This window comes from Pyrgilauda ruficollis, unplaced genomic scaffold, assembly GCF_017590135.1.
Source record: "Pyrgilauda ruficollis isolate IOZ18807 unplaced genomic scaffold, ASM1759013v1 scaffold61, whole genome shotgun sequence".
NCBI lineage: Eukaryota > Metazoa > Chordata > Aves > Passeriformes > Passeridae > Pyrgilauda > Pyrgilauda ruficollis.
The window spans coordinates 2734956-2762223 of NW_024527822.1; the positions used below are offsets into that span (position 1 = coordinate 2734956).

Below are 27268 nucleotides of genomic sequence, written 5' to 3' on the forward strand. Positions count from 1 at the left end.
AGCTCAGACTAGACAAATAATGTTCAATGTCCTGCTTGGTTGTCTTTGTTTTCTTTTTTTTTTTTTTTTCTTTTTTGTCTTGGTTTTTTTTGAGCTAGGTTTTCTGAGAAGTCTGACTATAAACACTGAGAACCAGGACAGGACTGTTGTCAGCCTCAGGCAAGGCAGGCAATTGGATGTGGTCAGCAAAATCACTTGCAGGAGTGAGAAAGGGAGAGGCTCTCCCTGTGCCTGCAGCAGCAGCAGGTTCACTGGCAGCCCTTGCAAGCTCTGCTGCAGGGGTGGCTGGGCTCCTGGGCATCCTCCTCACTGTGCCTGGGGACCCAGAGCACAGCACATCCTGCAGATGTGCCCTTTATGCCCTCTGCCTGAAAGCTCTGCAGGGCTCCTTGTCCTGCTCTGCACCCGGTCTTCTGGATGTGCTCAGGGATTAGAGGGACTGATGCTTTGTGGATGTAGGGTTTAGCTCATGAAATCTCCTCTTAGCACTTGCACAGGAGAGGATGACGGGGTCATGTCTGTGTAATAAAACTGTTCCTCTGGTTAAACACTCAGAACATGCAGAGAGAGGCCAGGATATCTGCATGAGGCAGCATGGGGTCAACAGCACCAGGTTTCCAGGCAGAATTCCGCTTTGTCCAGGGCAGTGCCAGTCTCCAGAAGTGGGTTTACATGTCCATGAAGAAACTTCTCTCATAGCAGCACTTGCTTGCTTGAAAACTTACTGGGGCAAGCTTTAACTGAGAGTTTCTCCTTCTTCTCCCTCCCTCCTTCTCACCTTCTGGACAGAGATGGGTCCAGTGTTCATCTCTCTCTTTTCTTGCTCTCCATCAGGCTCTGTGGATATCCTCCTTTCTATGATGAAAACGACTCCAAGCTCTTTGAGCAGATCCTTAAGGCAGAGTATGAGTTTGACTCTCCATACTGGGATGACATCTCCGAATCTGGTAAGTAGCTGCTGCTCTTTAAATTGCAACAGCACCTGTGCCTATTGCCTGCATCCCCCCTGGGCATGAAAATGCACCCTCCATCATGTGCAGAGATCCTTTTAACTGAACACCAGTGGGAAGATGCATTTCTTTTGGCTCAAATAGTCATGGGAGTTTGTTTCTGCAGCAGACAAATTAGGTCTGTCAGTCACACAAAAAGCACAAAAACATAGCTCAAACAGCAGATAAAGATGGCAGAAGACTGTCCCAAGAAGAAAAACCAGCTTAATTTCTCCATTGTGTCCTAATGAAAAGCAGATTGTTAAAGTGTCGTTAATAATAAGGTGGCAAACGAGTTTGGCTCTGTTGCTGATACTTCACTGCAGCTCCAAAGCAAGTCGTCAGTCTGTGCAGCAAAAAACCAAGAAACTAATGGCTTTCAAATGAGGCAGGTGAGCAGATCCAGAAACTGGAAGGACTGGTGGGGAACATCCACCTACATGGCTTTCACCTGCCTCATTTGAAAGCCATGTGGGTGGATGTTCCCCATCCAGTGCAGGAGACATTTAACCCATAGTACCCACCTGCCCCTGCTCCAGTCAGCCTGGCAGAGGGGCAGACACCCCAAATGTGTTACAGGCAGATGTTCCAAGGGCTTCTGGCTCCAGCGTGGGTCTGTGTCTAGGGAGGACATTCAGCCTTGCACCTGCACGTGTCCCTGACACACTGTTTAGTCTCCAGGAGGTCACCCAAGCTCAGTGTCCTTGCTCTGTCCAACCCAGGGAAACATCTGCTACTTCAAGCAGAAAAAGGAATGAATTCTAGGAATATTCCATCATGTAAAAATATCCCTATAAATACATTTTCTGATTTATTAGTGCTACTGACTGAGGCAGGGGAGATAAAAATTGAGTGTTTTTATTATAAAGATGATTATATATTCTCTTATCTACACAGAGAGCAAGATTTTATGCTGCTTACATCTGCAGTCCAGATATCATTATGATGGATTGCTCAAAAATATATGTGATGAGAAGGTTTTTTAAACTAATAAGGATTTTCAGAGAAAATATGAAGGTCTGCTGGCAGACCCTTCTGTCTCATGGGGGAAAGTCCACCACCTAAATCAGCACAAAGATTTTCCTGCCATATTTGGCTTTGCTGTGGCTCCTTCAGCTACACTGTCCTGAAGCTGCTGGGCGCACGCCACGCTGCAATCTCCCTTCCTTCCATTATGGTGTCGATTAAAAACACACTGCCTCCTGCTCCAGGGACTCCATTTGCCTTGCTGAATTCCTCTTAAATAGGCAGCATGTCCTCCCAGCTGTGCATGTGTTTGGCTGCTTGGAATAAGCAATGTGAAGCTGCTCTTACTGTGGCATCTGCCCTCCTCCCTCTCTCCTCAGCTGGCCAGCACGTCCAGTGCACGTGGCCACATGCAGACCACTGAGATGATGCAGCAGGGACCCAGAGCTGTACACTGCTGCCTCTGAATTACCCATCCCACTCCTAAATATATCTGCAGGAGTAGATGCCTTCAGCTTCTGTCTGGTACACTAAATAGCTTAGATTTGGTCCTAAGTCACTTTGATCCTATCTATACTAATAAATGACAAATGATCCAGGGCTGTTTTCTTGTGCTGTGGCCAGATGGCACTTGGTAGCCTGATCGGTGCTGTTGAATGTGGCAGCAGAACTGGGCATCAACTCTATTGCTTTCAATCATTTTCTCTTTTTTTTTTTGCAGCTAAAGACTTCATTCGGAATTTGATGGAGAAGGACCCTAATAAAAGATACACCTGTGAGCAAGCAGCACGGCACCCTTGGTAAGCAGCACTCAGTGCTCTGAGAAACCCTCAGGACACAGAGCACCTTTTTACACTCCTGGAAGTGGTTTTTCTGTCATACATTGTACTGACCTCTACTGCATAACTCTGTGCTTTTATTCCTACAGCCCCTGCCTTTGTCCCCCAGATTTTCCTGGAAAACTGTAATGGACTTTAATCTCATGCATTAACCTGTGTAAGGATTAGTAAAATGCTGAATTATGTGTGTTTTACTGTAGTGCAGCAGTGGGATGTGCCAAAATGATTAAAGTGCTTAAAGTTAAATGATGCCTTTGCATATGAGTGACTTCATCAACATTACCCAGGGTTTGTGTAGCTGGAACAAGGGTGACTCATGTGCTTTTGACCAGCCCTGAGTGACTGAGAGCATCATCCCACACTACCAGCTGCACCCAACGTGGGCTCTGGATCTAACTCTTTTAGGGTAGGGGACATTATATAAGCAAGGTCAGGTCTTATTTTTGTTGTTATAATAGCTGCAGCAGAAAAGAATTAATGGCATGACATTTTCACCCCAGGTGTGCATTACACTCTGGTTTTATACCATCACAGTTGCCCCAAATGCCACTTCCTTTTGCACTGTCTGTGCAACAAAAAGGAAATTTGAGACATGAAATCCCACTTTTGTGAGATGAAAAAAAATCCCAAACTGGTTCTAAATGATACTGACCTGAGCCTCAGGAAATTAAACAAGTCAGTATTAGGAATACAGAATAAACAATGAGAATGCAACTCCCAGCAGAGAATGAGGTGACCATTTGTAGAACTCAGAGACAGATTTTCCAAAGCCTTACATCCAAGATACACAAAATGTAAGCATCCAGCTTCTGGCCCTGCTGCATCTGTGTTGGTGGCTGGAGTGCAACAAAGAAACGTGGCATTTGTAACACACACAGCTTCTGGGCCCTCTGAAAGGAACAAAATGATAAAAAGTGTTTTCATTCCTTTTTTTGTGTGGTTTTGTTTTTTTTCTTTTGCGTGTCATGGCCAAGGGCCAATGGAAACTCACAGACTGCTACATAATTCGTACTATTTTCCACAGAATCCCATCTTCCATTTAAAAACAACCCCCCCAAAAAAAGGTTTTTCCCCATTTCTGTGGCAGGGGGTCTTCTTCTGCCAGGCTGACTTTGCCATCCAGTGGTTCATTTTCAAGACTTCAAGTTCTGACACAGCACAGCTGAGGGTCAGCCTTTGAAATGTCAGAGATGCAGATGGCACTGCAGAAGGGAAGCTGAAAATATTCACCGTGTTGGCATTCCACACCCTGAATCCATCTCCCTTTGACAGAGACAACATGTGCCAGGGGATTACAGGACAAAAAGGAAAAGCATGGAAGTTTCCAAAACTATGGCTTCAGACCTGCTTCTGTCCTCCCCAGCGTGCTCATGAGCAACATTCCATGCCTCATTCCCCTTGCTCTGAAAAGCTTCCTGTAACACGGACACTGCAGTTATGGACCTCTCTGCACAGCTGTGCAGTGATGTTTTTGGAGGGTTTGGATCCTGTAGGGATAAATGCCTTTTTGGATAATCATGGCTGCTCACCCAGATGTTATTTTGGAGGCAGTGGTAGGATCTCCTTTTGCCAAAGCATTGCTCAAGGAGCATTTTCCACCCAGATTCCTTATGTCAGGAAACAGAGAGGGTTTCACTGATTCTTTTCTCATTCTAGCCATTACATCTGTGGCAGTGACATCCTTTCCTTCTCCTGGAGGGAGGGAAGGCTTTTTCAGTGGAGCAGGAAGAGAGTTCTGTGCTTTGTCTCAGTGGTCAGCTGTGCCCTTCTCTCAGCCTGGGTGTATTTAAGTTTCCAGCAGCTCCAGGCCCGAGTTCCTCTCTCTCCTGGTTGCATTCAGTGTTGCAGCAGCTGCAGACAGGGGTGCACATGTGCAGCCAGCAGAGACAGGCTACCACAGCTTTTGCATCACCCCACACCCCCCTTTCAGACGAGCATGGATTTCACACCCCCTTGGCTACATCACCTTCCATGGTGCCAAGAGAGCATCTTCTCTGTGTGTGATCACAGGGCAGAGGTACCTAAAGCTGTTGGCTTAGTGGGAAGAGCCTTCAGGGCAGGCTGAAGTGGTCTCATAAATTGCATGCTTTTGCAGAGTGCCTGCACTGCAAGCAGCCCTTGATGGCATCTCATAAAAGGTATTTTTTCTTGTCTGCACAAGCAACATAACTGTACCCTAGAGTCCTCATGAAGCAAAATCCTGATTCCACTGAGGCTAATGGGAGTTTTGCCAGACTTCAGTGAGAGCTGGGGTTTGTCTCCTTGTTTCACCAGCAGAACAGAGACCTCCCTGGGTTGCTGTGCAAATGGTAGATAATTAATATATGTATGGTGAGGTGGTTCCATGTAGTAACATTTTCCAGCTTTCCCTTTTTCTGCCTCATGTGAAGTCCTCCTATGCAGTATCAGATCATTGACATCTTCACAAATTAGGAAGAAATCTATCAAATAATGAGTAATTAACACATTTTATAATCTGATTGTGCTAAAAGTAGTTAACTGTGCATGATGTGGCCACCTGGCCATGAGATTTTGTTGTTTCAATATGCAGTATTTGTGAAGAACAAACTGATTCTAAAACACACCTTTTATTTTAATCACTGTGTTGCCATTAAAACCTTCCAAACAGAGCTTGTAGGAGCTGGATCTCGCAAGATAATACTTTTGTGCCTTTAAGGTTAATAATATCCTTGAATTTTGGGAAACTGCTCCAGAGCACACAGCTATTTGCATGACTAAATGTTTGCACAGGATCAGACCCTAAAAAAAAGTCAATATTCTTCCCAATGGCCCACTTTTCTGCAGTGTATCTGCTCGCCACATGCCTGCATTTACGTGATGTCTTGCTATTTATAATGAAATGGCCTTGGTAGGGGGATGGTATGTTAAACTCAGAGCTGGCAGAAAAGGAGGCTAATAATTGCAGTGAAGTATGACAGCAGAAACAATACAATATGTGAGACTTGTTGGTGTAATGAGCCCACCCCTCTGTGTCCATTTATTCAGATTTCTCCAGTTTAATATACAGGTGACTTATGCTTTCCACTGGAAAAGTTACTTATTTTATAATGTATCTTTCAGTGAGGTTTGCGCTGTTTATGGGGTGTTGTAAAGGTGCAATGTTCTGCTTAGCTTTTCCCACTGTGACTTTTCAAAAAGGACATGGAAAATGAAGGTAACAAAAGAATGGGGTGATTTTGCTGCAGCTTGATACATTTTAATGTTTCACTGGCTCATATTAAAGACAGCAATTAAGTTTATTAAATATATTGCCATGTCACAGCCCACATCCTGTTTAGGGCAGTGGCTCAGTCTGCAGTGATTAGGGGGGAGCAGCAGAAACCTGAGGACCTGTTTTTTCCAGCTATAGACTCATAGAAACATAGAATCTCCTGGGGTGGAAGGGACCCTCAAGGATTATCAAAATGTGCTCCCCATCAGGTCAAACTAGGTCCTGCAGAGCCAAATTCAGCCTCCAGGCTTGGATCAGAGGGAAGGAAAACAGTGGTCAGAGGGTGAGGACAAAGTCCAGCAGTTAGAAAGCCAATACAGAAGTTATAAGGACTGCCATGAATTTATTTACTCCATCATGCATTAACCAAGTGAGCTTAAATGGGATTTAAAGCTGTGTGCTGAAGGCACTTACAGCATCAAAGGCAATTTGGGGCATCCAAATTAAAGGATGATGGATTGATTGCCGCCATATAGAGATTGCAAGTACATAGACTGTAGAAGGGAGAAGGAGCTTGTGGCACCAGGTAGACCCCAGTGTCTGCAGGCAGGAGTGTGGTCCTGGCCTTCCCCCTCTGCTTGTGCAAAGGGAGAGAGGATCCTTGGGATGTGCCAACTTCCAGCCACGCCTACACTGAGGAATCACAAAGCTCTGGCAAGGAATGAGCCTCTGCAAATCGTGACCATGACTCCGAGTGTTTACTGTGTGCCAGAGAGCACAAGCCAGATAATCATTTCCACCCAGGGAAAGGACTTGGTTTACAAAGAGCTCAGTTCTCAGACAATATTGTTTGAAGTGTGAAAAGGCCTTTCTGAGGGGAATTGCTGATGTTTACAACATTAAATCAAACTCTTATCGAGTTCATCCCCGCACTCTATTTATTTTGGAACATCACTGATACAGTGTGTGTGTGTATTTATATACATGCATGGATGTGTGTGTGTGTGCTTACAGAAGAGTTATGATCCCTCAGCATTATCCATTACAGCTAACTCCATGTTTCCTGTCATCATACTCAGGAGTATTTCCAAGCACTTTTTGGCCAGCACAGCATTTGATTTGGCTGCCTTCAGAAGGAAGGTTCAGAAAATAATGGTAGATGAAAGGCTCTGCCTGCCATTGTGGGCAGGGAGGATGAGAGAGACATTTGCTTGCAGCATGCTAATGAACTGTCCAAAAGGAAATTTGCTGGTTTTCTCTGTGTTGGAGGTTCCTCTCAAAGCTTAGAAGTGATATGGCCAGATAAATTGGTGTGATAAGTTTGAAGTCAGCTAGAGAGCTAAAATAAATTAGATACTATGAAATAATATTTGATCATTAGATTAGATTCCTCTCATGTGCAGGATTAGATTTGTTATGGTTATTCATGAGAAATACCCCTCTTAGCTTCAGTGGATGTGTTTGGGATGGGGAACCATCATTCTTGGTCTCTTGGTGTCCATTTCTGTGCATTGAGACAGATGTTTACAACTGGATGTAAAACTAGCTTCAACACAAAGTTCCCCAAAGGATTGTTAGGATGCAGCTGCTCTCAGGTGCTGCAAAAATGGGAATCCAAAGAGAAAATCCAGGCTTCACTTAGACTAATCAGTCCTTGCTTGGTTCTGGGTGATGCTCAGCAGGATAACAGATGATGCACTATTCTGATTTGTTTAATTTTATTTTTGTCTATGTATGTGGAAGGTAGAAGCAATGTCTTTTACTAGGCCAAGTAGACAGTTGGTAAAAAAAAAAAAACACCTTCAGAGGTGACATAGTTAACTTCAAAGTTAACTGCAAAACCAGAAACTATTGTTCAGGACTAGATAAGCATCAGTCTGATTAGCTCAAGTTGATTGCAGTTTTTCAGTGAAAATCGAGCTGATTTCTAGAGTCAAAGTATATGTTGTACTAGAGAGGGAGGGAAGAAAGAAAGAATGAAAGAAAGAAAAGAAAGATACTAAGGTATTTTTGTCCTAAAAGGAAAAAGGAAATGGTTTATAGCCTGTGGACTCGGAAAGCTAGGGAAATGTGGAAGGGAAATTATAAATGCACTAAAACCAGTATCTATTCATTTCATTCTTCTCAGCAAGGGAACTAAAGTTCATTATTAAATGCACTTGGTACAGATGTGAGGATGCTCATGATAGCCACCACAGAGTAGATCTGTGTGCCCAAACATACCTCATTTTTCATATCTGCCAGCTGAGAGTACAAAATATGTGACTTCTCCCTGCTCACCTCCACCTCTCCCTGTCCTGCAACCCCCACATCTCCAGCAAAGCACCAACAGGGAAGGGATGATAGCATTGCTCTTGTTTTCCTAGAAGTAAAACTATACTACAAACACTATAATACCACGACTATTTCATAAAAGTTACAAACCCCTCCAAGTGCAAAATAAAGTCTGAAAGCACAGTGCTCATGTTACAGCATCTCAGGATTAACAGGGTAGCTCTTCAAAGGCGCCCTGGAGAACAATCCCACTCCCAGCTTTGGCAGCTGAGGCTGCATTCTGAGCCACACCACTCAGCATGCCAGCACGTGTTTGAACAGCTCCTGCTGCACTAAATTAGCCCCAGCAGTGCTGTTATTTTGCTCTGATTAGAAACTATCATCTGCAAGGTGCTAATGTTGCTGAAGAGACCAGAGGTGTAGGATGGTTGCAGTGCTGTAGCATCTGAGGGCTTCACAGGATGTCTCTCCATCCCCTTGTGAAGTAAACAAATATTCTTCTGCCTATCTGGAAAAAACCCAAATACCAAGACTTTTTTTCCTGGAATCACAAGAATTGCACAGTGAACATAGAGTCAGGGGTGGTAGAAGGCAGTTTGTGAGCTATTGGAACCAGAAGTTTCTTATTGAAACCACCAGCATTGCAGAAAATTATCCCTAAACTAAAAGTAATAATAATAATAATAATAATAATAATAATAATAATAATAATAATAATAATAACAACAGACTCTATTGGAGCTACACGCCCAAGCAAAAGCTTCATATTACAGAAACATATTTTCAAATCCTTGTGGAAACTGGCAAGAACAATCTTCTGGAAGAGCTTGCAAGGGCATCATGCCCCAAGAACTTGTTCTATCTATGTGTCCAAAATAAGATTTGACAGGTGAGCAACAGGACCTGTTCTTATAGAGTTTGTTAACCAACTTGTTTGTAAAGCAAAATGCATCATTAGCTTTGGTGGGAAAATGTCCCTTGCAAGTGTAAGTGAATTTTCTGTCTTGGTCTCTTTGATCAGTTACTGAAGGGATGCTTTGGCTTGTAGTTTCTTCTGAGATCTGTAGTGTGACAGCCAATGCTCCCAGCTGGTGTGTGTTGAGGGCACCTGCCTTCACCAAGGAGCTGTTCTTGGACAGAGCTGAGTGCTCATGACATTTTGGGGTGACTCTGACAAAGCATGCACTTTGAATTCCCACCAGGAAACTCTGCTAGGGCCTGTCTGGGAGCGTGGACTGCTTGGGATCCATCAGCATCTGTGCTGAGCCTGGCAATATTCCCTGTGCAGGGCAGAGGATGGAACAGCGAATATGATAAACCAATTAGTGCCTCACAAAGATTTGGGTCACCTGGCCCCAGTGGGAAATCCAGGAAATCCAACTTGCCTTGCTGTCAGTGGGAAAGGTGATCAGAAGGAATCATCTTCAAAGAAAGATCTGAAGATCATCCAGTTTTCAGCCAAACGCCTCCCTTTATCCACAGCACGGGCACCCAAGAGAGGAAGTCAGGTGCCATTTGGGAGCTGTGCTTTGCCCAGCTCTTCTGTCTGCTTGAGGCAGAGGCTCCATGGCAGTGAGACAGAGCCCTCCCCATGTGGGTGAGCCCTGCTCCTTCCTGCCCACAGTCCTGCTGGCTCCAGCACTCTTGGATAACCCAACAGAGATAAGCTCAGTTGCAAAAGGCTGGGATTGGTGTGTCTCCACTCCTGGGGCATGAGGGTTTAGTCTTTCCTGCCAAGGGTAAGTCATTCCTCTCCTCTCTCTGATGAAGATCCTGGGAGGTTGCAGTCAGCTGGAAGGTGGGCAGCAATTTGGAGAAGGCTGGTCTCAGCACTCCTTAGATGTGCCAAGGACATGAAGGCAGAAAAAGCAGCATGTCCTTAGAAGAGCAGTTTGGAATGATCTGGGCAAAGTGAAAGGGGTGTCTCCAACGCACGGGACACATAAATGGAAGCAGCAGGCTGGGGTATGTAAGCAGAGGTATTTTCTTTTAAAAGCACAAAGCAATGCTGCCATTCTGCTGCCTTAGTTGGAAAACAGAGCAAGTTTGGGTGCCGCCCTCGAAGGAAGATGTGGACTAGTTGGAGAAAGTCCAGAGGAGCTCACTAGATCAGAGGATTAGAAAACATGAGTTATGAAGAAACAGTGAAAGAATCAGTTTGTTTAGTCTAGAGAAGAGAAGACTGAGAGAAGTCATGATAACAGGCTTCAAATATGTGAAAGGATGCTTCAAAGACAAAGGGAATAAACTATTTTCCATGTCTTCTAGGAGATAGTGAGGCACTGGAATAGGTTGCCTGAGGAGTCTCCATCTTTCAGAGATCTTTAGGGACTGGTTTGTCAAATATTTGTCAAAATTATTTTGACAGAGCTGGGGTGGGCAGAAGGACTAGATGACTGCTGAGTCCCCCAGACCTTCTTATTAATTAACCTGTTGGAGCTCCCCAGACTGGGAGAATCTGGTTCTGGTGGATTATTATATTTCTTAAAAAATTTTATTGCTAATGCACATTGTTTTTCTACACTGTGGCTAAAAAAATTAATTTCTGAAAGTATCACATAGAACATACAAGGCAATCTTTGCCTCCTTGCATCACCTACATTAGATAGCTCTAATTACCCCAGCACATGGCCCAACATCAGTTCATTGCAGTGCCTGCTCTTCCAACAGATCTCATGCCTTGAGGAGTTAAATGAATCAATAAAATCCCCTTGAAATAACAGAGTTTAGTGAAGATTTGAATATATCCTAATCTGTTAAAGAAACTATGCAAGATCAATCAATTATTTTAGGTTAAGTGTTGCTCAGCTTAAGGTCTTTGTGCAGCCTGTGCTGCTTCAATGAGTGTCCATGTCTCTGCTTTGCTGTAAATCTACATTAATCATGATGAATGACTACGTACATTGCAGGGGGGCAGGAAAATCTCCAGTGCAAACAGAAATCAGACAGGTTGGAGTGGCTCTGGAAGCTTCTGCATAGCTGAGGCTAAAAGTAGTCTCAGGCTGTTGATGTTAAATCTTTGGATGTAAAAGAAAAAAAAAAGGTAGAATGTTTTCATCTCGAGCTGTAATGGCGATAGAAAGCAGCCATGCACCAAAATCAGCCCATACCTCTTTGTAGCTGCCAGACCTACAAACCTTATCTACAGTGGCTTTTATTGCCCCAGATTTTCCACCACAGCTGCCAGCAGAGACAGCCGTGGGAAGTTTGAGCCCATCTGGGAATGAAATCATTGTCACTGCAGGTGCAGTAACAGCTGGGAGCAGATGTGGGGAAAAGTAAGAGTATTCAAGGGGAGGAAAAGATCTCTTAAAGTGTGTCTGCTCTGTCCATTTCAGGATCGCTGGAGATACAGCACTCAACAAAAACATCCACGAGTCGGTCAGCGCTCAGATCAGGAAGAACTTTGCAAAAAGCAAATGGAGAGTAAGTGACCTGTCCTGAGGGGTGACACTGACTCACAGCTCTGCCATACAGCCACCCCTGTGGCAGGGTAGTGCTTTTGTGGCTCAAAACTGTGGTCAAAATTGTTGGTCCAGGCTTAGGACACATGACCCTGCAGGGCCTCTTATGCAGGATGGTGTTTGCCAAGTACCAAATGTAAAGAGTGTGAGAAATGGGGCCAGGGCTGCTCATAGCTAAATCACCTGTGTTTTTTGGTGGAGTGGGGTCAGCACCATGCAGGGACATGAAGAAATGTGTGTTGGGACAGGGATGGGTTTGTCAAACATGCCTTTCTTGTAGGCTGCTGCATCCCATCTGAGCACTAGGACAGCAAACGTTTGATAATGCCCTTTCTAGTTTAAAACTCAGGAAAAAATTTGAAAGATACCAGGCTTATTCCCCACTCTGAGCAGCCAGCAGAGGAGCACAAGTAACTCCTTCTTCCTCCAATTTTTTTTTTTTTTTATTCCCCATTTCCTTCTTGCCGTTTCTCTGCAGCAAGCGTTCAATGCCACGGCAGTGGTGCGGCACATGCGGCGGCTACACCTCGGCAGCAGCCTGGACAGCGCCAGCGCCAGCGTGTCCAGCACCCTCAGCCTCGCCACGCCGCTCCCCGACACGGCCACGCGGAAAGATTGTGAGTAGCCAACGGCCCGGGAAAGCCGAGCAAATCCGCAGGATCCCCGTTTTCCCCCCAGGCTGCAGTCCTCGCTGCCCGTAGGTTTGGCTTTGCGCAAGCAGGAGGTCCAAATGAGGATTTGAAACGGGCCGTCATTTTTGGCTGGCCAGAAAAATTGTGTTGCAATTGGAAAAGTGTATGCACTAAAAAAAAAAAAAAAAAAAAAAGAGGTTTCAGCTTGGTGATTTTTGAGAGAAAAATCACGGTTTCTTGTGGAGAAAAAGGGCTTTTGCTTGGGAAAGAGACCCAGAAACCCCACAGCAACAAAGTTTTGTGTTTGGTTGAAATTTGAAAAAGTTCAGTCAAACTGTTTATGTTTGAGTTTACAGTATTATGATAGGGCATTTTTCTGTAAAAATTGCCTTACTTTCCATTTCCGTGGAGAAGACTGATCCTGCCAGTCAGACCCAGCTTCTCTCTTCCTAGGCCAAGTTAAGCTCCTGCATGAAGAGGTTCATTTGTCTGAGCAGGATTCAGACTCTGTGCACCACTGTGGGACTTGGCCCTCTGCCATGTTTATTTCGTGCTGTAATTGATATTTGCAAGCTGCCCACTGGACTCAGATGTTTGGGATATATATTTTTTCTGAATGCCAGGGAAGGGGACATGGCAGCAAAGGGATTATTTGGAAAACAGAAATGCAACCTTTGCAATGAAGCATGTTTATTCTCTGGCTTCTGAGCACTTATTTTTTGCTCTCCTGTCCATCTGTAGATACTTTACATCATGAAATGAGGGATGTGGACTTTACAGTTGTGGGGGTTACTTTAAAGTACAACACCAAAAAGGAATGCTTTGCTGTGGACTGAAGTAGTCATTTCTAGACTGTACCTTGCACTATCCTGGAGCTGAAAGCACCTCTTGCTCAGGATGCATTTTGGATAATGCTGCTCTCTGCTTCTGCCACCCCTGCTTGCCATCCCCTGCTCCTTGATGAGGACATTCCACCAGCCACAGTCCTGGTGGCTCTGTGTGGAAGCTGTTTCCTCTTGCTCCCATGGGTGCAGTTTCCCCCCACGTGAGGGGGTTCTGCCTTCTGGGTACTCTGTGAGATGTTTTTTCAGTCTGTGCTGTGGCTGAGCCAGGGGAGAGCCCCTTCCCTCTGGATACTGTGGGGATTCATACCCAGTGTCCAGTTTGTGATGCCCAGCGCCAAATCCTACAGCTGCTGCCAGAAAAACATCACTGTGCTCCTGGCACATACCTGGCACCTGCAAAGGAGTGGTGCTGACCATCCTCAAAACACTTCCAACCATGCACTGGCCATGCAGCAATGTAGAAAACCCCCTGTGTGGGAAAAACATCACTTGGTTTTGGTTCCTGTTGCAGTATGGCAAGGCTGGACCCCAGTCAGGTCTAGAGCAGCTTTAGCAGCTTTGCTGCTAAACTGCTGGGTGATTAATGCAGTTAAACTGGTGAGTGATTTATCTCCATCCATCCATTTGATTAATCTCAAATGGTGTTAATTAATGGCAATCAGTAGGCTGAAAAGTGTTAAAACATGTGTGAACAGGAAGGCTGGGAAGAGAAAGAAATCTGTTTAATGACTACAGAACCCTGTGCAGAATCCAACCATATTTTGCAGTGGTGAAGCCAACCAGGACATGAAGGATTAAACCAGATGTGTAAAGATAGGATGAGTTTTTACATGCCAGAAATACAAGGCAGAAAAATACTGGAAGATTCCCAAGCATCCCAGGTTAAGTCCAGGTTGGCAGACAATGCAGAGGAGCTTTTCTTCTTCAAAAAAAAAAAAAACAATTTAAAGAGTTAGGAGGTGCTGGAGCCCCAGAAAACTAATGAGGAGAGCCAGCAGCAAATACAAGGAGTTAAGAGGGATCTGACATATCAAATACATTCCACCCAGTTTCCTGATAGGAAAAAGGAAATCTCTGAGGTGTCTCTTCTACCTCTTTATTTCTCAGCAGTTTTCTCTGGGTACAGACTCCTTGAATGAGAAAGATCCCATGTAGCAAGTTACATGATCCAGCTGTGCCACCATTACACATTAGAATGTTGCCTGATGCTATTAATAGACAATTTTTGAACTCTCCAAATAGTTTCAAATGCAGCAATTTCACATCACTGAAGACAATTAAGCCTTTGCCTGACAGTAGATTATGTCAGGCTGCATCCAAAACCTCTGTAGTAGGGCAGAGCAGAGATCAGGCATTAGGCTGGATTATGCTACCTCTCAGGAAACAGGAAGGGATCCCTAAGGGAATCAGTCAGGATTTCTCGAGTGTATTGGCCTGATTTTCAGTCCATGGCTGGTTTATTCAATTTAGTCATGATTGGACTGCCTAGATTATTTATAGGTCCTAGAGCTCTGTATTTTTAATGTACTAGATAAATTGCAGTGTGATGCCAAGTTGTCAAATGTCAATGGGAAATGGAATGTGGCCAAGTATAGGTACAGCATAGTCATCCTTGAGATTGAAATGCCTCCTTGAAGCATGGAAAAGTAGTTAAAAGTGCCAACAAGTATCAAAAAGATCCTGAAGAGTCAAAAGGCCATGTCAAACTTCAGTCTGAGAATATATTAATATAGGCTTCATCCATCCTTTATTCACCAGTCTGGAAAAATGAACTGCATTTCTAATCACTCTGAGCCTGCATCTTATCAGGGCAAGGTGACCATGCCAGGTCCCCACCTAACAGCTTTTGTTGCACCAGAATCCTGGTACTCAAGAGATACTCAAACTCACATCAACCTACGTCTCAGCTGGAAATCCTGGAGACATCCCACAAAGCCTGGAGCAATGTGAGCTGTCACTAGAGTAATGTCCAAGTCACACAAATTCGCATTCCCTCTAGATTTACTGGAACTCAGCAATGAATTTCACCCACGGTACTTCTTTATCAGCATCTTCCCAGAGAACTGTGTTTAGCCCAGGTGCACAGCTCTCTTTGTTTAGCTAGATGGCCATGGTGAGATCTTTAATCATCTTTAACATGCCCAAGAGGAAATTATTCTCAGCAAGTACAGTGCTGGAGGGATTTTTGAACCCCACAACTCTTTGTCTTCAGCCCTGGAACTGTGACATCGGTGTGGCTGAACCTATACCAAATCTGGGCCTTGAGTCCCTGTGAGATGTGTGTGCACTGCTGCTGGTGGCAGCATGTGAATGACCACGGGCAGAAGATGCCCTGTGGAGGTACCCAGCCAAGCCACCACTGCAGGAAGAGCAGCACCCCCTTCTCCAGCTGCAATCCTCTCCGCTCCGCAGCGCGCTACAAAACAAACTCAGCTTCGCCCAAGTTCCCGCCTCCAAAAAAAAAAATAATAAATAACATTTCTAACTGTCTTTCTGGCTTTCCTTTTAGGTATGTCTCCATCCACTCTCTGTAGTTTTGTTTCATCTGCTTCTTCAGGCGTTTCTGCGGTAGGAGGGGACCGGAGACCCAGAGCCACCACAGTGACCACAGTGCACACAGGGAGCAAGTGAGCGCCGGGCGCCAGCAGCGGGCGGGCGGCTCGGGGCGCGGCGCCCTCCCGCCCTGCCCGGCCAAGGACTAGAAGAAAGAAGATTTTTTTATGGCCATATTTTATACTGCAATTCTGAAATGTTTCATTTATCACAAACTGCAATGACTCCAGGAGGAACGGAATCTAACAGTCTCTGGTGCTGTACATATATATACATATATATATATCTATATATATATATATATATGAATATATATATGTATGTGAGTCTAGCAATGTTCTAACTAATGAACACTCATTCTTTCTCCCAGTGATTTACTCTTTTCTCAGTGTAGGTAACAGTATATGTTGTATTTTTTTTCCATTAACTACAAACATCTCAACTGGATTATTTAAATAGAAATACTTTCCTGAGCATATTTTTTTCTTTTAAAACTTACTTCAAGTAATGTCCCTCTTCCAGTTTGCTGGGGGATAGGCTATTTCTGTAGGCATTAACTTTGCAACATGGGAGGATTTCAATGGCATGCCATTTCTTGCTCCTCAAATAGGACTGCAAGTCTGTCTGGCTTTAGCAGAGCTGTTACTGCTCAGATTAAGAAACTGCTGTTTTCCCCCATCCTCCTTCTTGAAAGCTATGGGGAGAATTAAATTGCCACCAGCTGGGAGTCAGCTCATCCTTGGCCTCATTTCTGTCGTGCTGGGGATCAGAGGAGAGGCAGGTACACGGAGTCAGGCAGGAGCTGGCCAGAGCTGTGCAAGGGAAATGACAGGACAGTCTCATCCTGCAGCTCCCATCTCCTTCCAGTCTCTGTGTGTTGTGAGCAGAGGGGGAAAAAAAGGAAGATACAGGGGTGGGAATCATCATCCTCTGCCACTGATTTGCTGTGCTGTCCTCAAGCAAGACATTAAATTCACCAGCCTTCCCACAGTATGCATGGGGTACATCCAGCCCAAGGGCTTCATGAGAGAGACTCCCAGCACCCACAGCTCCTTGGGGCTTTGCCTGGCACTGCTGATGCTCAGCACCTCCCAGAGTAGCCAAAAGTGGGGAGAGGAGAGGAGGGGTGCTTGAAGCCCTCTGTAAAGCACTGGCAGGGTCTTGGGTGCAAAAGGCAGGATCTGGTGTAGTGTAGCTCCATCAGGATCAGGCTGAGGGTTGACAAGGAGTGCTGAGCTGGGAAAGCAGGACCTCGCTGAAAGGCACAGGCACAGCTGGCAGCAGTGGTGGCACTGGCTCTCCCACCTCCCCAGAAGCTCATACACCAAAGCAAGCCAAATTTACCCATTTTTTAATTACTGAATGCATGCACTTCCCAGGATCTTTGTGCTGGTGCATCTTTCAGGAGCAGCCTCCACAACTGCTGTGCTGCTGTGCGTTAAAGCAGCTTGAAACAGAGAGGGGAGCAAATTTGCCCAATTTGCTAAAGGGCTCCTTCCAGGTTGCCTCAATGAAATTCCCATCTGATTTTGCTTTGAGGAGGTGAGAGGGGAGGCAGGTGGCAGAGACAGATGCCCTTCACTGGGCACTCTGAGCCCCTCACATCCCAGACAGGTCCATCCCTGCCAGAGGCACAGTTCCCTGCAGCGTGCTTTGTTGCCATGCTTGCCTCACCTATCCTGCACAAGAAATTGTGAAAACCAGCCACAGACAGAGCTGAATGTGTCAGGCAATAGTGCTTGTGTGGGGAAAAGCCATAAGATAGGTATTTTTCATTGAGACTTCTATATCCTGCTCCAGCTTTGGTTGGTTGGCTTCACAAGGCAGAGCTGGGATTTCATCCATTATACTAAAAAAAGCCTTGGGGAAAAAGAAATGCTGGAAAATAGGTGGCAGTGAGCACTGACTCTTTGAAGTAGCCTCTCCTTTGGTGGCACCTGGAGCTGTTGCACCAAGTTTCTCTAGTTTCCTCTGTGGTAAGTTGCTCCCTGTTTCCAGAGGGCAGTGGCACACCTGAGTGAGCCCCGGGTGCACCCTGAGCACCTCACCACGCTGCAGCTGGCATGGTGCTCACACAGGAAAGGCTGCAACTTCAATTTCTCGTTTTAGGAAAGATAGCAGATACTGAACTGTTGGGGGCTCATAGCAAAACTCCATATAATTTCCACAGTGAAGACTTCTGACCAAGATTTGGGCAGACTGAAGGTCAGGGGATCTCCTTGCTGCAAGTCACACTTCTGTCCCCATACCCTGGCCATTGGCACCACACACTTTTTATTGTTATTTATTATTAGCATTTACATCTGAGCTCTTTGTGTTTTGCTGCAAAAGCATGAAAACACAAGTAGAACACAATTTAAACTCAGTCTAAGGCCACTTTATTTTACCAGCTTGAGTAAGAGTTTTAGTTTTGAGAGACTCCAACCCCAAGAAATTCAGGGTATTTTGAACTCCCATGATTTCATAAGCATGGCTGGCCCTGTTCTGCTTCAGTTGCAGGCTGTAAATAGACAGTCTCCCAGTTTGGCATCAGTGGAGTTCCCCACATTTACACATGTGCAACCAAAAGCAGGATTTAGTGAGGGAATTGTTTTGTCTCTGTAGAGCAGTTTTAAAGGTTTGGGCTCCAATGTTCCCTCTGCGCCTCCTCTTCTGAAACCTGAGGTCTGGTTTGAACTTGACCTCAGCAGTTGCTGTGTCTACTGATCAAAATACAGCATCCAAGTGAATCCTGCAGAAAAAAGAAAAGCAAATGGATTTCCATCTCCAAAACAAAGAGCAGTGACAGGAGCAAAGGTAGACATGCTGTCCTGAAGATGGGGGGTTCCCATGCACTGGCTTCTCCTCCTTGCTGGGTGCTTTCTGAGGTTTTTTTTTCTTGGGAGGGGTATTCTTTCCTTCCACTGTTGGAATTTGTGTGATTTGGTTTTGTTTCTGCAAGTAATATTCTGCCTTGGTTGTGTAACTATCATCATTCTCTTTGGCTTGCTATCAACTGCTGGGATCATAAGATAAGGAACAGAAGCACTTATGAGCAAAATTGTTTCTTTCTGCTAGAGTTTTGGTGGTGGGGAGCTCTTCTTTGGTATCAGTGAAACACAGCTGGAGACCTGACCCAGGTTCACCAAATGCTTAGAGATCTCTCCTGAAGCATCATGTGGTTAAAACTTCTCAGTTTACATCTGGGTAAATCTGTTAACAGGGGGGACTTGGCAGCACCCAGGCCAGATCTCTGGGGGAGGGCTGGAGACATTAGCACCCTGGCAGCACAGCCTGTTAGGGCAAACACTCCAGCCTTGCTTACCAGGGATGCTCCAGGGCTTTTGCATGTCCTTCTCCTGCCCCAGCCCACTTCTGCTCAGCCACTCACTCACTTTCACTGCAAAGGCAGAGAAAATAATGTGGACATGGGGGAAAGGCTGAATAGCCCCACAGTAGAAGCTTCAAAACAAATCCCCAGCTGGCCTTGCCATCAGGGACTAGGTAGAAAAATCACTCTGGGCTCTTTTCCAATGAACTGTCCTGCTAAACAATCTGTGATTTGCTGCTTGCATGAGGACTTCAGCCTGGACTCTGTTTGTTACCCTTTTCTGCTTTACTGGTGCCGATGGGTTTTTCCTTTGTAACTTGTTTTCCTCAGCTCCTTCCCCTTCTTTTTCTTTGCTTGCAGCTTTGATTGTTGATTTTTACCTCCAGAGTCACAGAGGCCATCTCTGATGCCAACAGCAGTGCTCTTGCTGGAAAACAAAACAAACAAAAAAATCCAGAAAAGCTCCAGCTGGCCCCTTAGCCTGCAGAAGAAGTTGTGAGGACAGGCTGCCCGTGAACTCTGCGAGCTGAAAGTCAGTATTGCAGTGGCAAGGGCTTCTGCTGATGATTTTGCATGTGACTTCATTCCCAGTGCATCCTAACTCTCTGCTGGATCACCCCTTCTGCAGCACAAAATGGATATTGGCCCTGCGACACGGCTGGTGGGGAAGTAGGAGTGTGGGGAAAACCTGGCAGTGTTGCTTTCCTGAGACTGTGTCACTCTGCTGCTGCTGCTGCTGTCTCCTCAATCCTGGTTTCTGTTGTACAGGTGCCATTAGAGTAGTGGGTACAAAAAAAAAAAAAAAAAAAAAAGAAAAATTAGGATTTTACCTATGCCTTGTGCGTGTGTTATGGTTGTGGTGCTGAAATAAAACCAAGACATTTGGTTAATTCCTGACATGAATCAAACCACAAAAAGGGGTGTGATCCCACTGGTAGACATCTCCATATAATTCTGCTGTAGGCAATGAATAGGGGTTTCTGCTGTGCATGTGTCCTGCATACCTCCATGGCTATTGTCAGTATTTTTTTTTTATTATCAGTTATTTTGGGTCCCTGCCTGGTTCTGATGAAATTCAGGTCTTGTCCAAAGGTTTTTTCCTGTCCCAGGGCGAGCATAACTCCTGATCTCAGGCTTTTCTCCCCAAACCCTCTGCAAACCAGAACATGGGCCTCCAGGGTGCCCATGAAATGCAGTTGCAGCTGGCCCCAAGGTTGTCCCCTTCCTATTTTTAGGGAAGCAAACCTCCAGAGAAAGCCAAATAGCTTTCAGCCATTGGCAAGCAGAGAGGATATTGCCCTTTGATGTGAACTTGGCATTAACAAGATCAGCTCTAGGGAAACCTGTGCTATTACTTCCTCCTGTGATAACAGCTCCAGCCCTGAGCAGCATTGAATGAGCACCAGATAAAAACACCAGATTGACTTTGCCAGCAAGATCATGCAGGTTATAGCCTGTTCCTTTTGCTCTTTCCAAAGAATCAGGGGATTCATCTGCTGGCAAAATAAGTTTCAAGGCTGAGCCCCAAGCAGCTACAGAAGTAGCTTCCATTCTGCATATGGAAGTTCTCATTTGATGCAATTATTCCTGTTCTTGCTGCCATGAATATCTACCTGTCTGAACTGGGGAGTGAATGCATCCCAAAAATTATAAATAGGAAGTAAGTTTTGCCTTCCTTATTGTGCTTATTTACTCCAGAAACTCCAACACTCATTCAAGCAAAAAGCAGAAGCACACATGGAAACTGGTATCCAAGGAAAACAGCATCAAGACCAAGAGTGGAGGATTAGTTGGCAAATCACTGCCAGCAGTGGCTGAGTGAGGGAACAGCAACCTGCCCACAAACACTGCATGAACTCTTGTTTCCCCTGGTAAGCCAGTCATCCCATATTTCATGCCCAGCAGCAAGTTTTACCCAAGCCCTTTTGTTTTCCCTCACATCCCTGCAGCAGGGTCCTGCCTTCCCAGCCTGTGGGGTGCTCTGCTCTCTGTGACACACGTGTGTTTTTGTGTGTGCACGTGCACATTGTGGCCCCAGGGATCACAGATCCTTCTGGTGGGTCATCAGGAGTTGGTCCAGGTTTTTTGTTCTGACTTTGTGTGGTTGGGTCAAAGCTGTGTAAATAGTGTTTGTAGCAGAGGACAGAGGCTCTTTAGCCTGGACTCTGGATTTCAAAACCCCCTTCCCCACCACAAATAGTGCCACTTATCTGTCCAGGGAGCTTTTTTTCCCCCCTCCTCTTCACAAATGCTAAGGTCAGTTGAACGGCTCTTAGAGTTTTTCCATACTCCAGAGTGGAATCAGGGCATGTGTGCTCGCAAACATTGTGAAAAAACACTGCTGAACTAATGATGGCATCAACTGTCCAATAAATGCATGATACTGCACTGCATGTATTAAACTGTTCACTGTTTCTGTATTTCCCAAGCCTTTTCTTTATCCACATCAACCCAACCTTCTCTCTGAGGGAGTTACTTCCATGTATTGCTTTTAAATGACTCAATGTATCTGTAACTCGAAATCCATTGTTAAGTTTAAGTAAATGCAAAAGCTGATGTTTTGTAAACAAGATACTGCAAAGCCTGGTAATGTATTTTGTCTTTCTGTTGAGTGCTGTGCAGCATGTACAGAAGAGTCACCATCCAGAGCAGCTTAAAATTAGGCAGCAGTCGCATACACAGATGCAGAAGCAGGGAGCTGGGGAGGTGAGAATCCATTTTTTAATACAAAACTTACAAATTTGATCTGCATCAAAAATTCCTTCCCTGGGTCACTAACTCTCAGAGCTGCCAAGAAACATGTTGGTGTGTCTCTTTGTTTTTTCCTTTTTTCATTTTGGTTTGCTTTTCCTAGTGAAAATTCAGATTGGTTCGCTCCATTATTAGTATTTTTCTCTTCTTACATGATAGTTCTTTCTCACCTGTTGCAGAATGAACTGCATTTTGGGGACCAAGATGCTGTGATTCTTTGCCTGCACAAAATAGGGCAGAGAGCTGAGCTAAACTATCCCATCCTTTCCAAAGCATCACCACCTAAACACTACCATTTAACCTCCAAGTAATACCATTTATCCATGGAAGAGTTTGGTGTGGTACTTTTCCTTCTGCCACATGGAAACTATGTCCTTCCCTTAGTCATTGACCCATTTTCATCTGTGCTGGTCTTTCCAAGGCAGAGTACAGGATTGCTCCAGCCCAAAACTCTTGTGGGCATCACCAGGGTTTTGGTCCCAGCTCCTGAGTGGCTGCTGTGTGGAAAATCCTTGAGTTCCCCACACTCAGAATAATCTGAAAGGGCTGGGAATTGCTCTGTGTTCCTGGCAAGGGCATGCCAAGCAGCAGGCCTGGGGAGCAAGCACCATGCTGGTGGCACAGTCCTTGGAAATTATTCTCCATGGTGGCCAAAAACACTGAGAAATCTTGAGCCCCCTCTCAAGGCTGGTGCCCAGCTAGGGCTGTGCCATTGCCAAATCACTGTGTGGCAGCACAACAAACCATCAGCTACAGCTGCAAACCAGCCTGAGTTCAGATTGCCGAGGCAGCACCTGGTGTGAGGCTCCATGAGGAGGTGGATGTGTGCTGTGGTTCCTGGTGGGTGGGAGCTCCTAGGGGGTTGCTCGGAGCAGCTCTGAGCTTTTCCATCTCTCATCTTGCATCCCCTGAGCCCAGCATGGCATCACACATGCTGAGTCTCATTAGACCAAGCATGACCCCCAAAGTGAAGAGTGTGGAAGGTTGCAGCTCAGTTGGTGCGACTCATGTTGGGGTCAACACAACATCAGTGACCTGGTGTACATTGACCTCTAGTTGAGAAACAATATTTTGGCCAGTTTGGGCCTTTTTTTAAGATAGGTATTTTATTTGAGCCAGAAAACAGTGGGAAAAAGAGCCTAGACTGCCCAGAATAGTGACTCCCCAAATATCCCCAACTGCAAAACATCCCTCAGTTGACTTCTAATGAAAATGCAAGCATGTTTTCTACAAAGGCTTTAATCTTAATCAAGGAATGTCAGTGTGCCTAATATTGCAGGTCTTGTGATTGATAACAAGTTCATAACAGCATCCATGTCCAAAAAGAAGGGAGAATGTGTATTTACTCCATGCATGTATTAAGGCATTGCAAAAGTTTTATCTGCGTAATGAGTTTGCAGTTCTGCAAATTGTTAATGGGGCTACATCGCAAGTGGTTCTCTGCCTTGACAATCATGTATACATATCGAGATTTCTATCATAATGACAATTTAAAGGGATGACTAATTGTTTTCCTCCAATAAATCCAATTAAAACAGCCTGATGTGAAGTCTGATGATTTTGAGTGCATGAGTCTCCACCCACGTGCAAGAAAGGGAGTGAATAATTTCTGTGGCTGCTCCACTGCCCTGTTGTGTTTTATGCAATGATGCTCCTTTATGTACCAAAGGAGAATAAAAAGATTTTCTTTCTCCCCAGTTCACTCCATTGGGAAATGAATAAAAAGGATGATTTCTCCTTTGGATTTTTCCTAAAGCTGTCGATGGAAATGCTGTTGAATGTCAACATATGGAGACATGGCTGTCTCCTGGGCACTGAGAATATCTGTGTAGGGCTGAGGAAAGGACATACTTGTTGGACACTTCTGCATGTTTGAGTTGGCCCTGGTGACTTGCAACCCTGAGGTGGGAATCATCAAAGGAGACAGGATTTTTATCAGTGAAAATTTCTGAGTGCCTTTGCAGTCAGCTGTGCTCTACCAGGACTGTTGAGTGTGCTCCATCATTGGCTTAATTTTCTTCCAGTCGATGTTCCTGGAGTGTGTTATGACTTACTTTTCATTTTTTCCTCCTATTTTTCTCCACTGTTGCTTCTTATCTTCTGGTTTTCACTCACTGGCACACAAGAATTCCTCCCCCCTTAAAATAGGTGGCAAAACCATCATGCCCAGCAGGGAGGTGGGCCTGTGCTTGAGGCCAAAGCTAGGTAATTTTAGACACCTGGTTCAGTAACAGAGTTGAAACAAACAGCAGTGATGATGGCCAACTCACAGCAATATAAAGAGAAAGGCAAACTACTTATAAAGCTTTTATTTTGTACATGAAGAAACAACCCCCAGAACCAACATGGTAAGTATTTGAAAGCTGTGGTGAGCAGTTGTGTTCTCAGAATTATTTTGATAGTGGGTTGTACCAGGACAGGTGAGATAACCTCCAGTTTGTGCTCTGGGAAAAGCACATCCATGGCAAGATACACCTTTGGAAAAGTACATCCATGTACAAAAATGCTGTCTGGAAGTTTGTTGGAGGTGGTGTGTGACACTGAGGCACAAGCACGCGATTTGCAGTGTCAGGAGGAGCAGCAGATCCTGTAGGGAAGTGCAGTCTTCCCACGTGACATAAGCCTGAACTCTGGCATTCCTTTCACACTAAGGACCTCATTCCCACCTGTGTGTAAGTTAGCTGGATTTAGCTCAAATTTGGCACTTACAGTAGATAAAGGTTTATCCCACCTTTCACCATGGAATTAAAATCTCAGCCAGGAAAACTTTCTCTTGTTTTGAAGTCATGGGATCCTCCATAGATTCAGTGGTCACTCAGAGCTCACCAGGCTCTTCCAAGCTCCCAGAGAGACTGGGCAGAAGGTCACCCCATGACCACTGCAATCCTTATGCATGACATCCTGATGATGTCATGTCAATATTCACTTCATCTTTGTACATTTTCCTCGCTGCTATGTGCTCAGCCACAAATTCTTGGCTGTTGGCAACAAGGGAGATAAAACATCAATACAGAGAAGCCAGAGAGACAAGACCAAGATGCAACTGTAGAAAATATTTTGCTTGCAACCTTGCCAAAATCCACAGCCATGTTTGCACTGGAGGGAAGGGGTCTGTCCTTACTTTGAAGGCTTTCAGAGTGTTGGTATGCACTGAGGCCTGGCCTCTGCCGCACATCAGCCTTTCTTTGTGCTACACCAACACCATTTCTCACTCCTGCTCTCCAGAACTGTCCTTTCCCAGAACCAGGGATCCAGGGGGCTGTGGCAGCTCTTCTTTCACAGCCAAGAGGAGTTTTGAAGGAGTGATACCTGTTGAAGCAGAGAAAGTGCAGGTGCACAGCTTTGAGCCTGAGGAGGCATAGACCCCTGTGGTCCAGGAACAGGTGATGCTGAGGAAGATAAATTCTGCACAGAGCTTTCAAATCAGTGCTTGTGCACTGTAAACAGTCCTACCCTCTGTGATCATGCCTACATTGAATCTCCTCCTTCAGGCCAAAACTTCCCAGCTCTGTGAATCCAACAAAACCATACTGGCCTTGTGAGGATCCCTCTGGGCAGCTTTCCATGGGAGACACACGGGCCAGCACTGCCCAAAAGCAATCCCAGGACACTCTAAGCTTTCATAGGGATAAAAAGATGTGCTCTTCTCACCATATTATTCTTCCTCCCAGCTCTGGATATCCCTCAGGGAGAAAATCCACCTACATCACTGTGGGTGTGTGCCCTGCCTAGCACATCTTAGCCCGTTTGGTGGGCCCTCTCAACCATGCCGAATTATTGTGGTGATAACCATTTTTTATATCCGTGGGGGTGGGGAAGAAGGACCATCTGGATTATCACTGCAAGTATTTCAATTGAGTATTTCCAGATTGTTTGGCGTTTGGGCTTTCTGGATTACATTGGGATAAATTCCTGTTTGCTTATCCTGATTTCAAGAGTTTCTTTTCTTTTTTAATCTTTGGGGTTTTTCTTTTTATAATTTCAATATTTGGATAAAATTACGGTCAATTAATGATTCATTTACCCTCTTCATGAAAGTGTTTTGTTTAGGGAAATTAATAATAATAGAGCTGAGAAGCAATTTGTTGTTCCCATCAAGCTCACGAACTTTGTGCTTTCTTTGGCGCCATATAGACTCTTGTATGTTTTTCATTTTCCCTCTTTAGGGCAGAAGAAAGAGCTGTGTTCACATCTGTGCCTCAGCTTGCCGTCTAACAGTGACCAGAAATGCATAATAAATCTCAAACTAATGCTTCTTTTCGTTGCAGGCCAGCTGGGCAGGTACCAACCATATTAAGAATCACATATCACATCTTCAAGTTTGCATTTGCTCGAAGTAGCATCTAAAATGCAACTTTCCCCCCCAGTCTTTGACCCAGTGCAGCTCAGTGTAGCAACCAAGTGGATCAGATCCCTGTTCCACTACAAAGAAAAACCAAAATTATTGTCATGGTGAGCCCCTACTGACCTTCAATGGGAGTTGACAGATGAACTCCTGTTCTTAACAAACAGAACATAGGCACATGATGGACACACACTTGGAGTTATAATATATGGTAATACAATATAATGGAGTGCAATATTATATTATATTATATTATATTATATTATATGTATTATATTATTGCAGTGTCTCTATCAAGCTAAAGCAGAGGGAAACATGGCATTAATTGAAGCTTTGGTACTATTCTGCTGTGCCTTGTCAGTACTCAAATGCTAGGATTTTGCCATGTATTTATATTATTTTTTGGTCACAATATCTAAAGAGGGAATTCATCCATGATCAAGCTTGGGCTGAGTTCTGAAGCCAATGTGTGGCTTTGTTGCCACCAAACATCAAGTTCACTGCTGAGTCCACTGACAGTCACCTTGGAGGCTTGAATTGAGGAACTTCTTCCCTCTCTAGGTATTTGCAGTATGCAGAGGGCACCACATGCTTGAGTTTACTGATGGTTCCCATTAAATCTATGGAAAGAACTGACCAGCAATTCCTCTGGAAGAAAGTCAGAGACCTTCAGGAAAGAGCCAACAGCTGTGGTTGAGTTTGTTAGCAGGACACCTTGGAGGCTTCACTTACCTGTGCAAAGAGGGTGGTGACAGACTGATGAGATGATTTAGCACCAAATGTGGCTGGACAGATAGACAGGGTCCTGACACCTGTTCCTGGAAGTCCCTGTGTCCAGGGCCACCTACAGCCATGGATGGCTTGGCAGGGCTCTTGTGCTGACATGGTCCATGGTCCCCAGCAGCTGATGGACCTGTACCAGGCTGTGCCCATTGACACTAAGCTGGTTGTAGTAAGATGAGCTGAGCACCTCAACTGCAAAGCATTTCATTTTTTAAATTCTCCTATGGTGATGTAATTCAGTAATTCTGTTCAGCTTCAGCCTCAGAACTTGTTTTGATTATCTGTGGCCTTATGGTGGTGATTTAAACCTACTGATTTATTGATTCAGTCTTAATTGGGTCCTGA

General features: G+C 44.9%; 1 protein-coding gene across 1 annotated transcript in view; it reads left to right on the plus strand.

Moving 5' to 3' along the window:
- The window catches only part of CAMK1D (calcium/calmodulin dependent protein kinase ID), a 210363-nt gene extending 187031 nt beyond the window's left edge, over positions 1–23332 (plus strand). The window contains exons 7-11 of the mRNA XM_041483769.1: positions 835–947; positions 2677–2755; positions 11579–11666; positions 12183–12321; positions 15691–23332. Coding sequence (XP_041339703.1) covers positions 835–947; positions 2677–2755; positions 11579–11666; positions 12183–12321; positions 15691–15812 — 541 coding nt within the window. The 3' untranslated portion in view covers positions 15813–23332. The remainder of the gene's footprint in view (positions 1–834; positions 948–2676; positions 2756–11578; positions 11667–12182; positions 12322–15690) is intronic.
- Positions 23333–27268: the final 3936 nt, after the last annotated feature.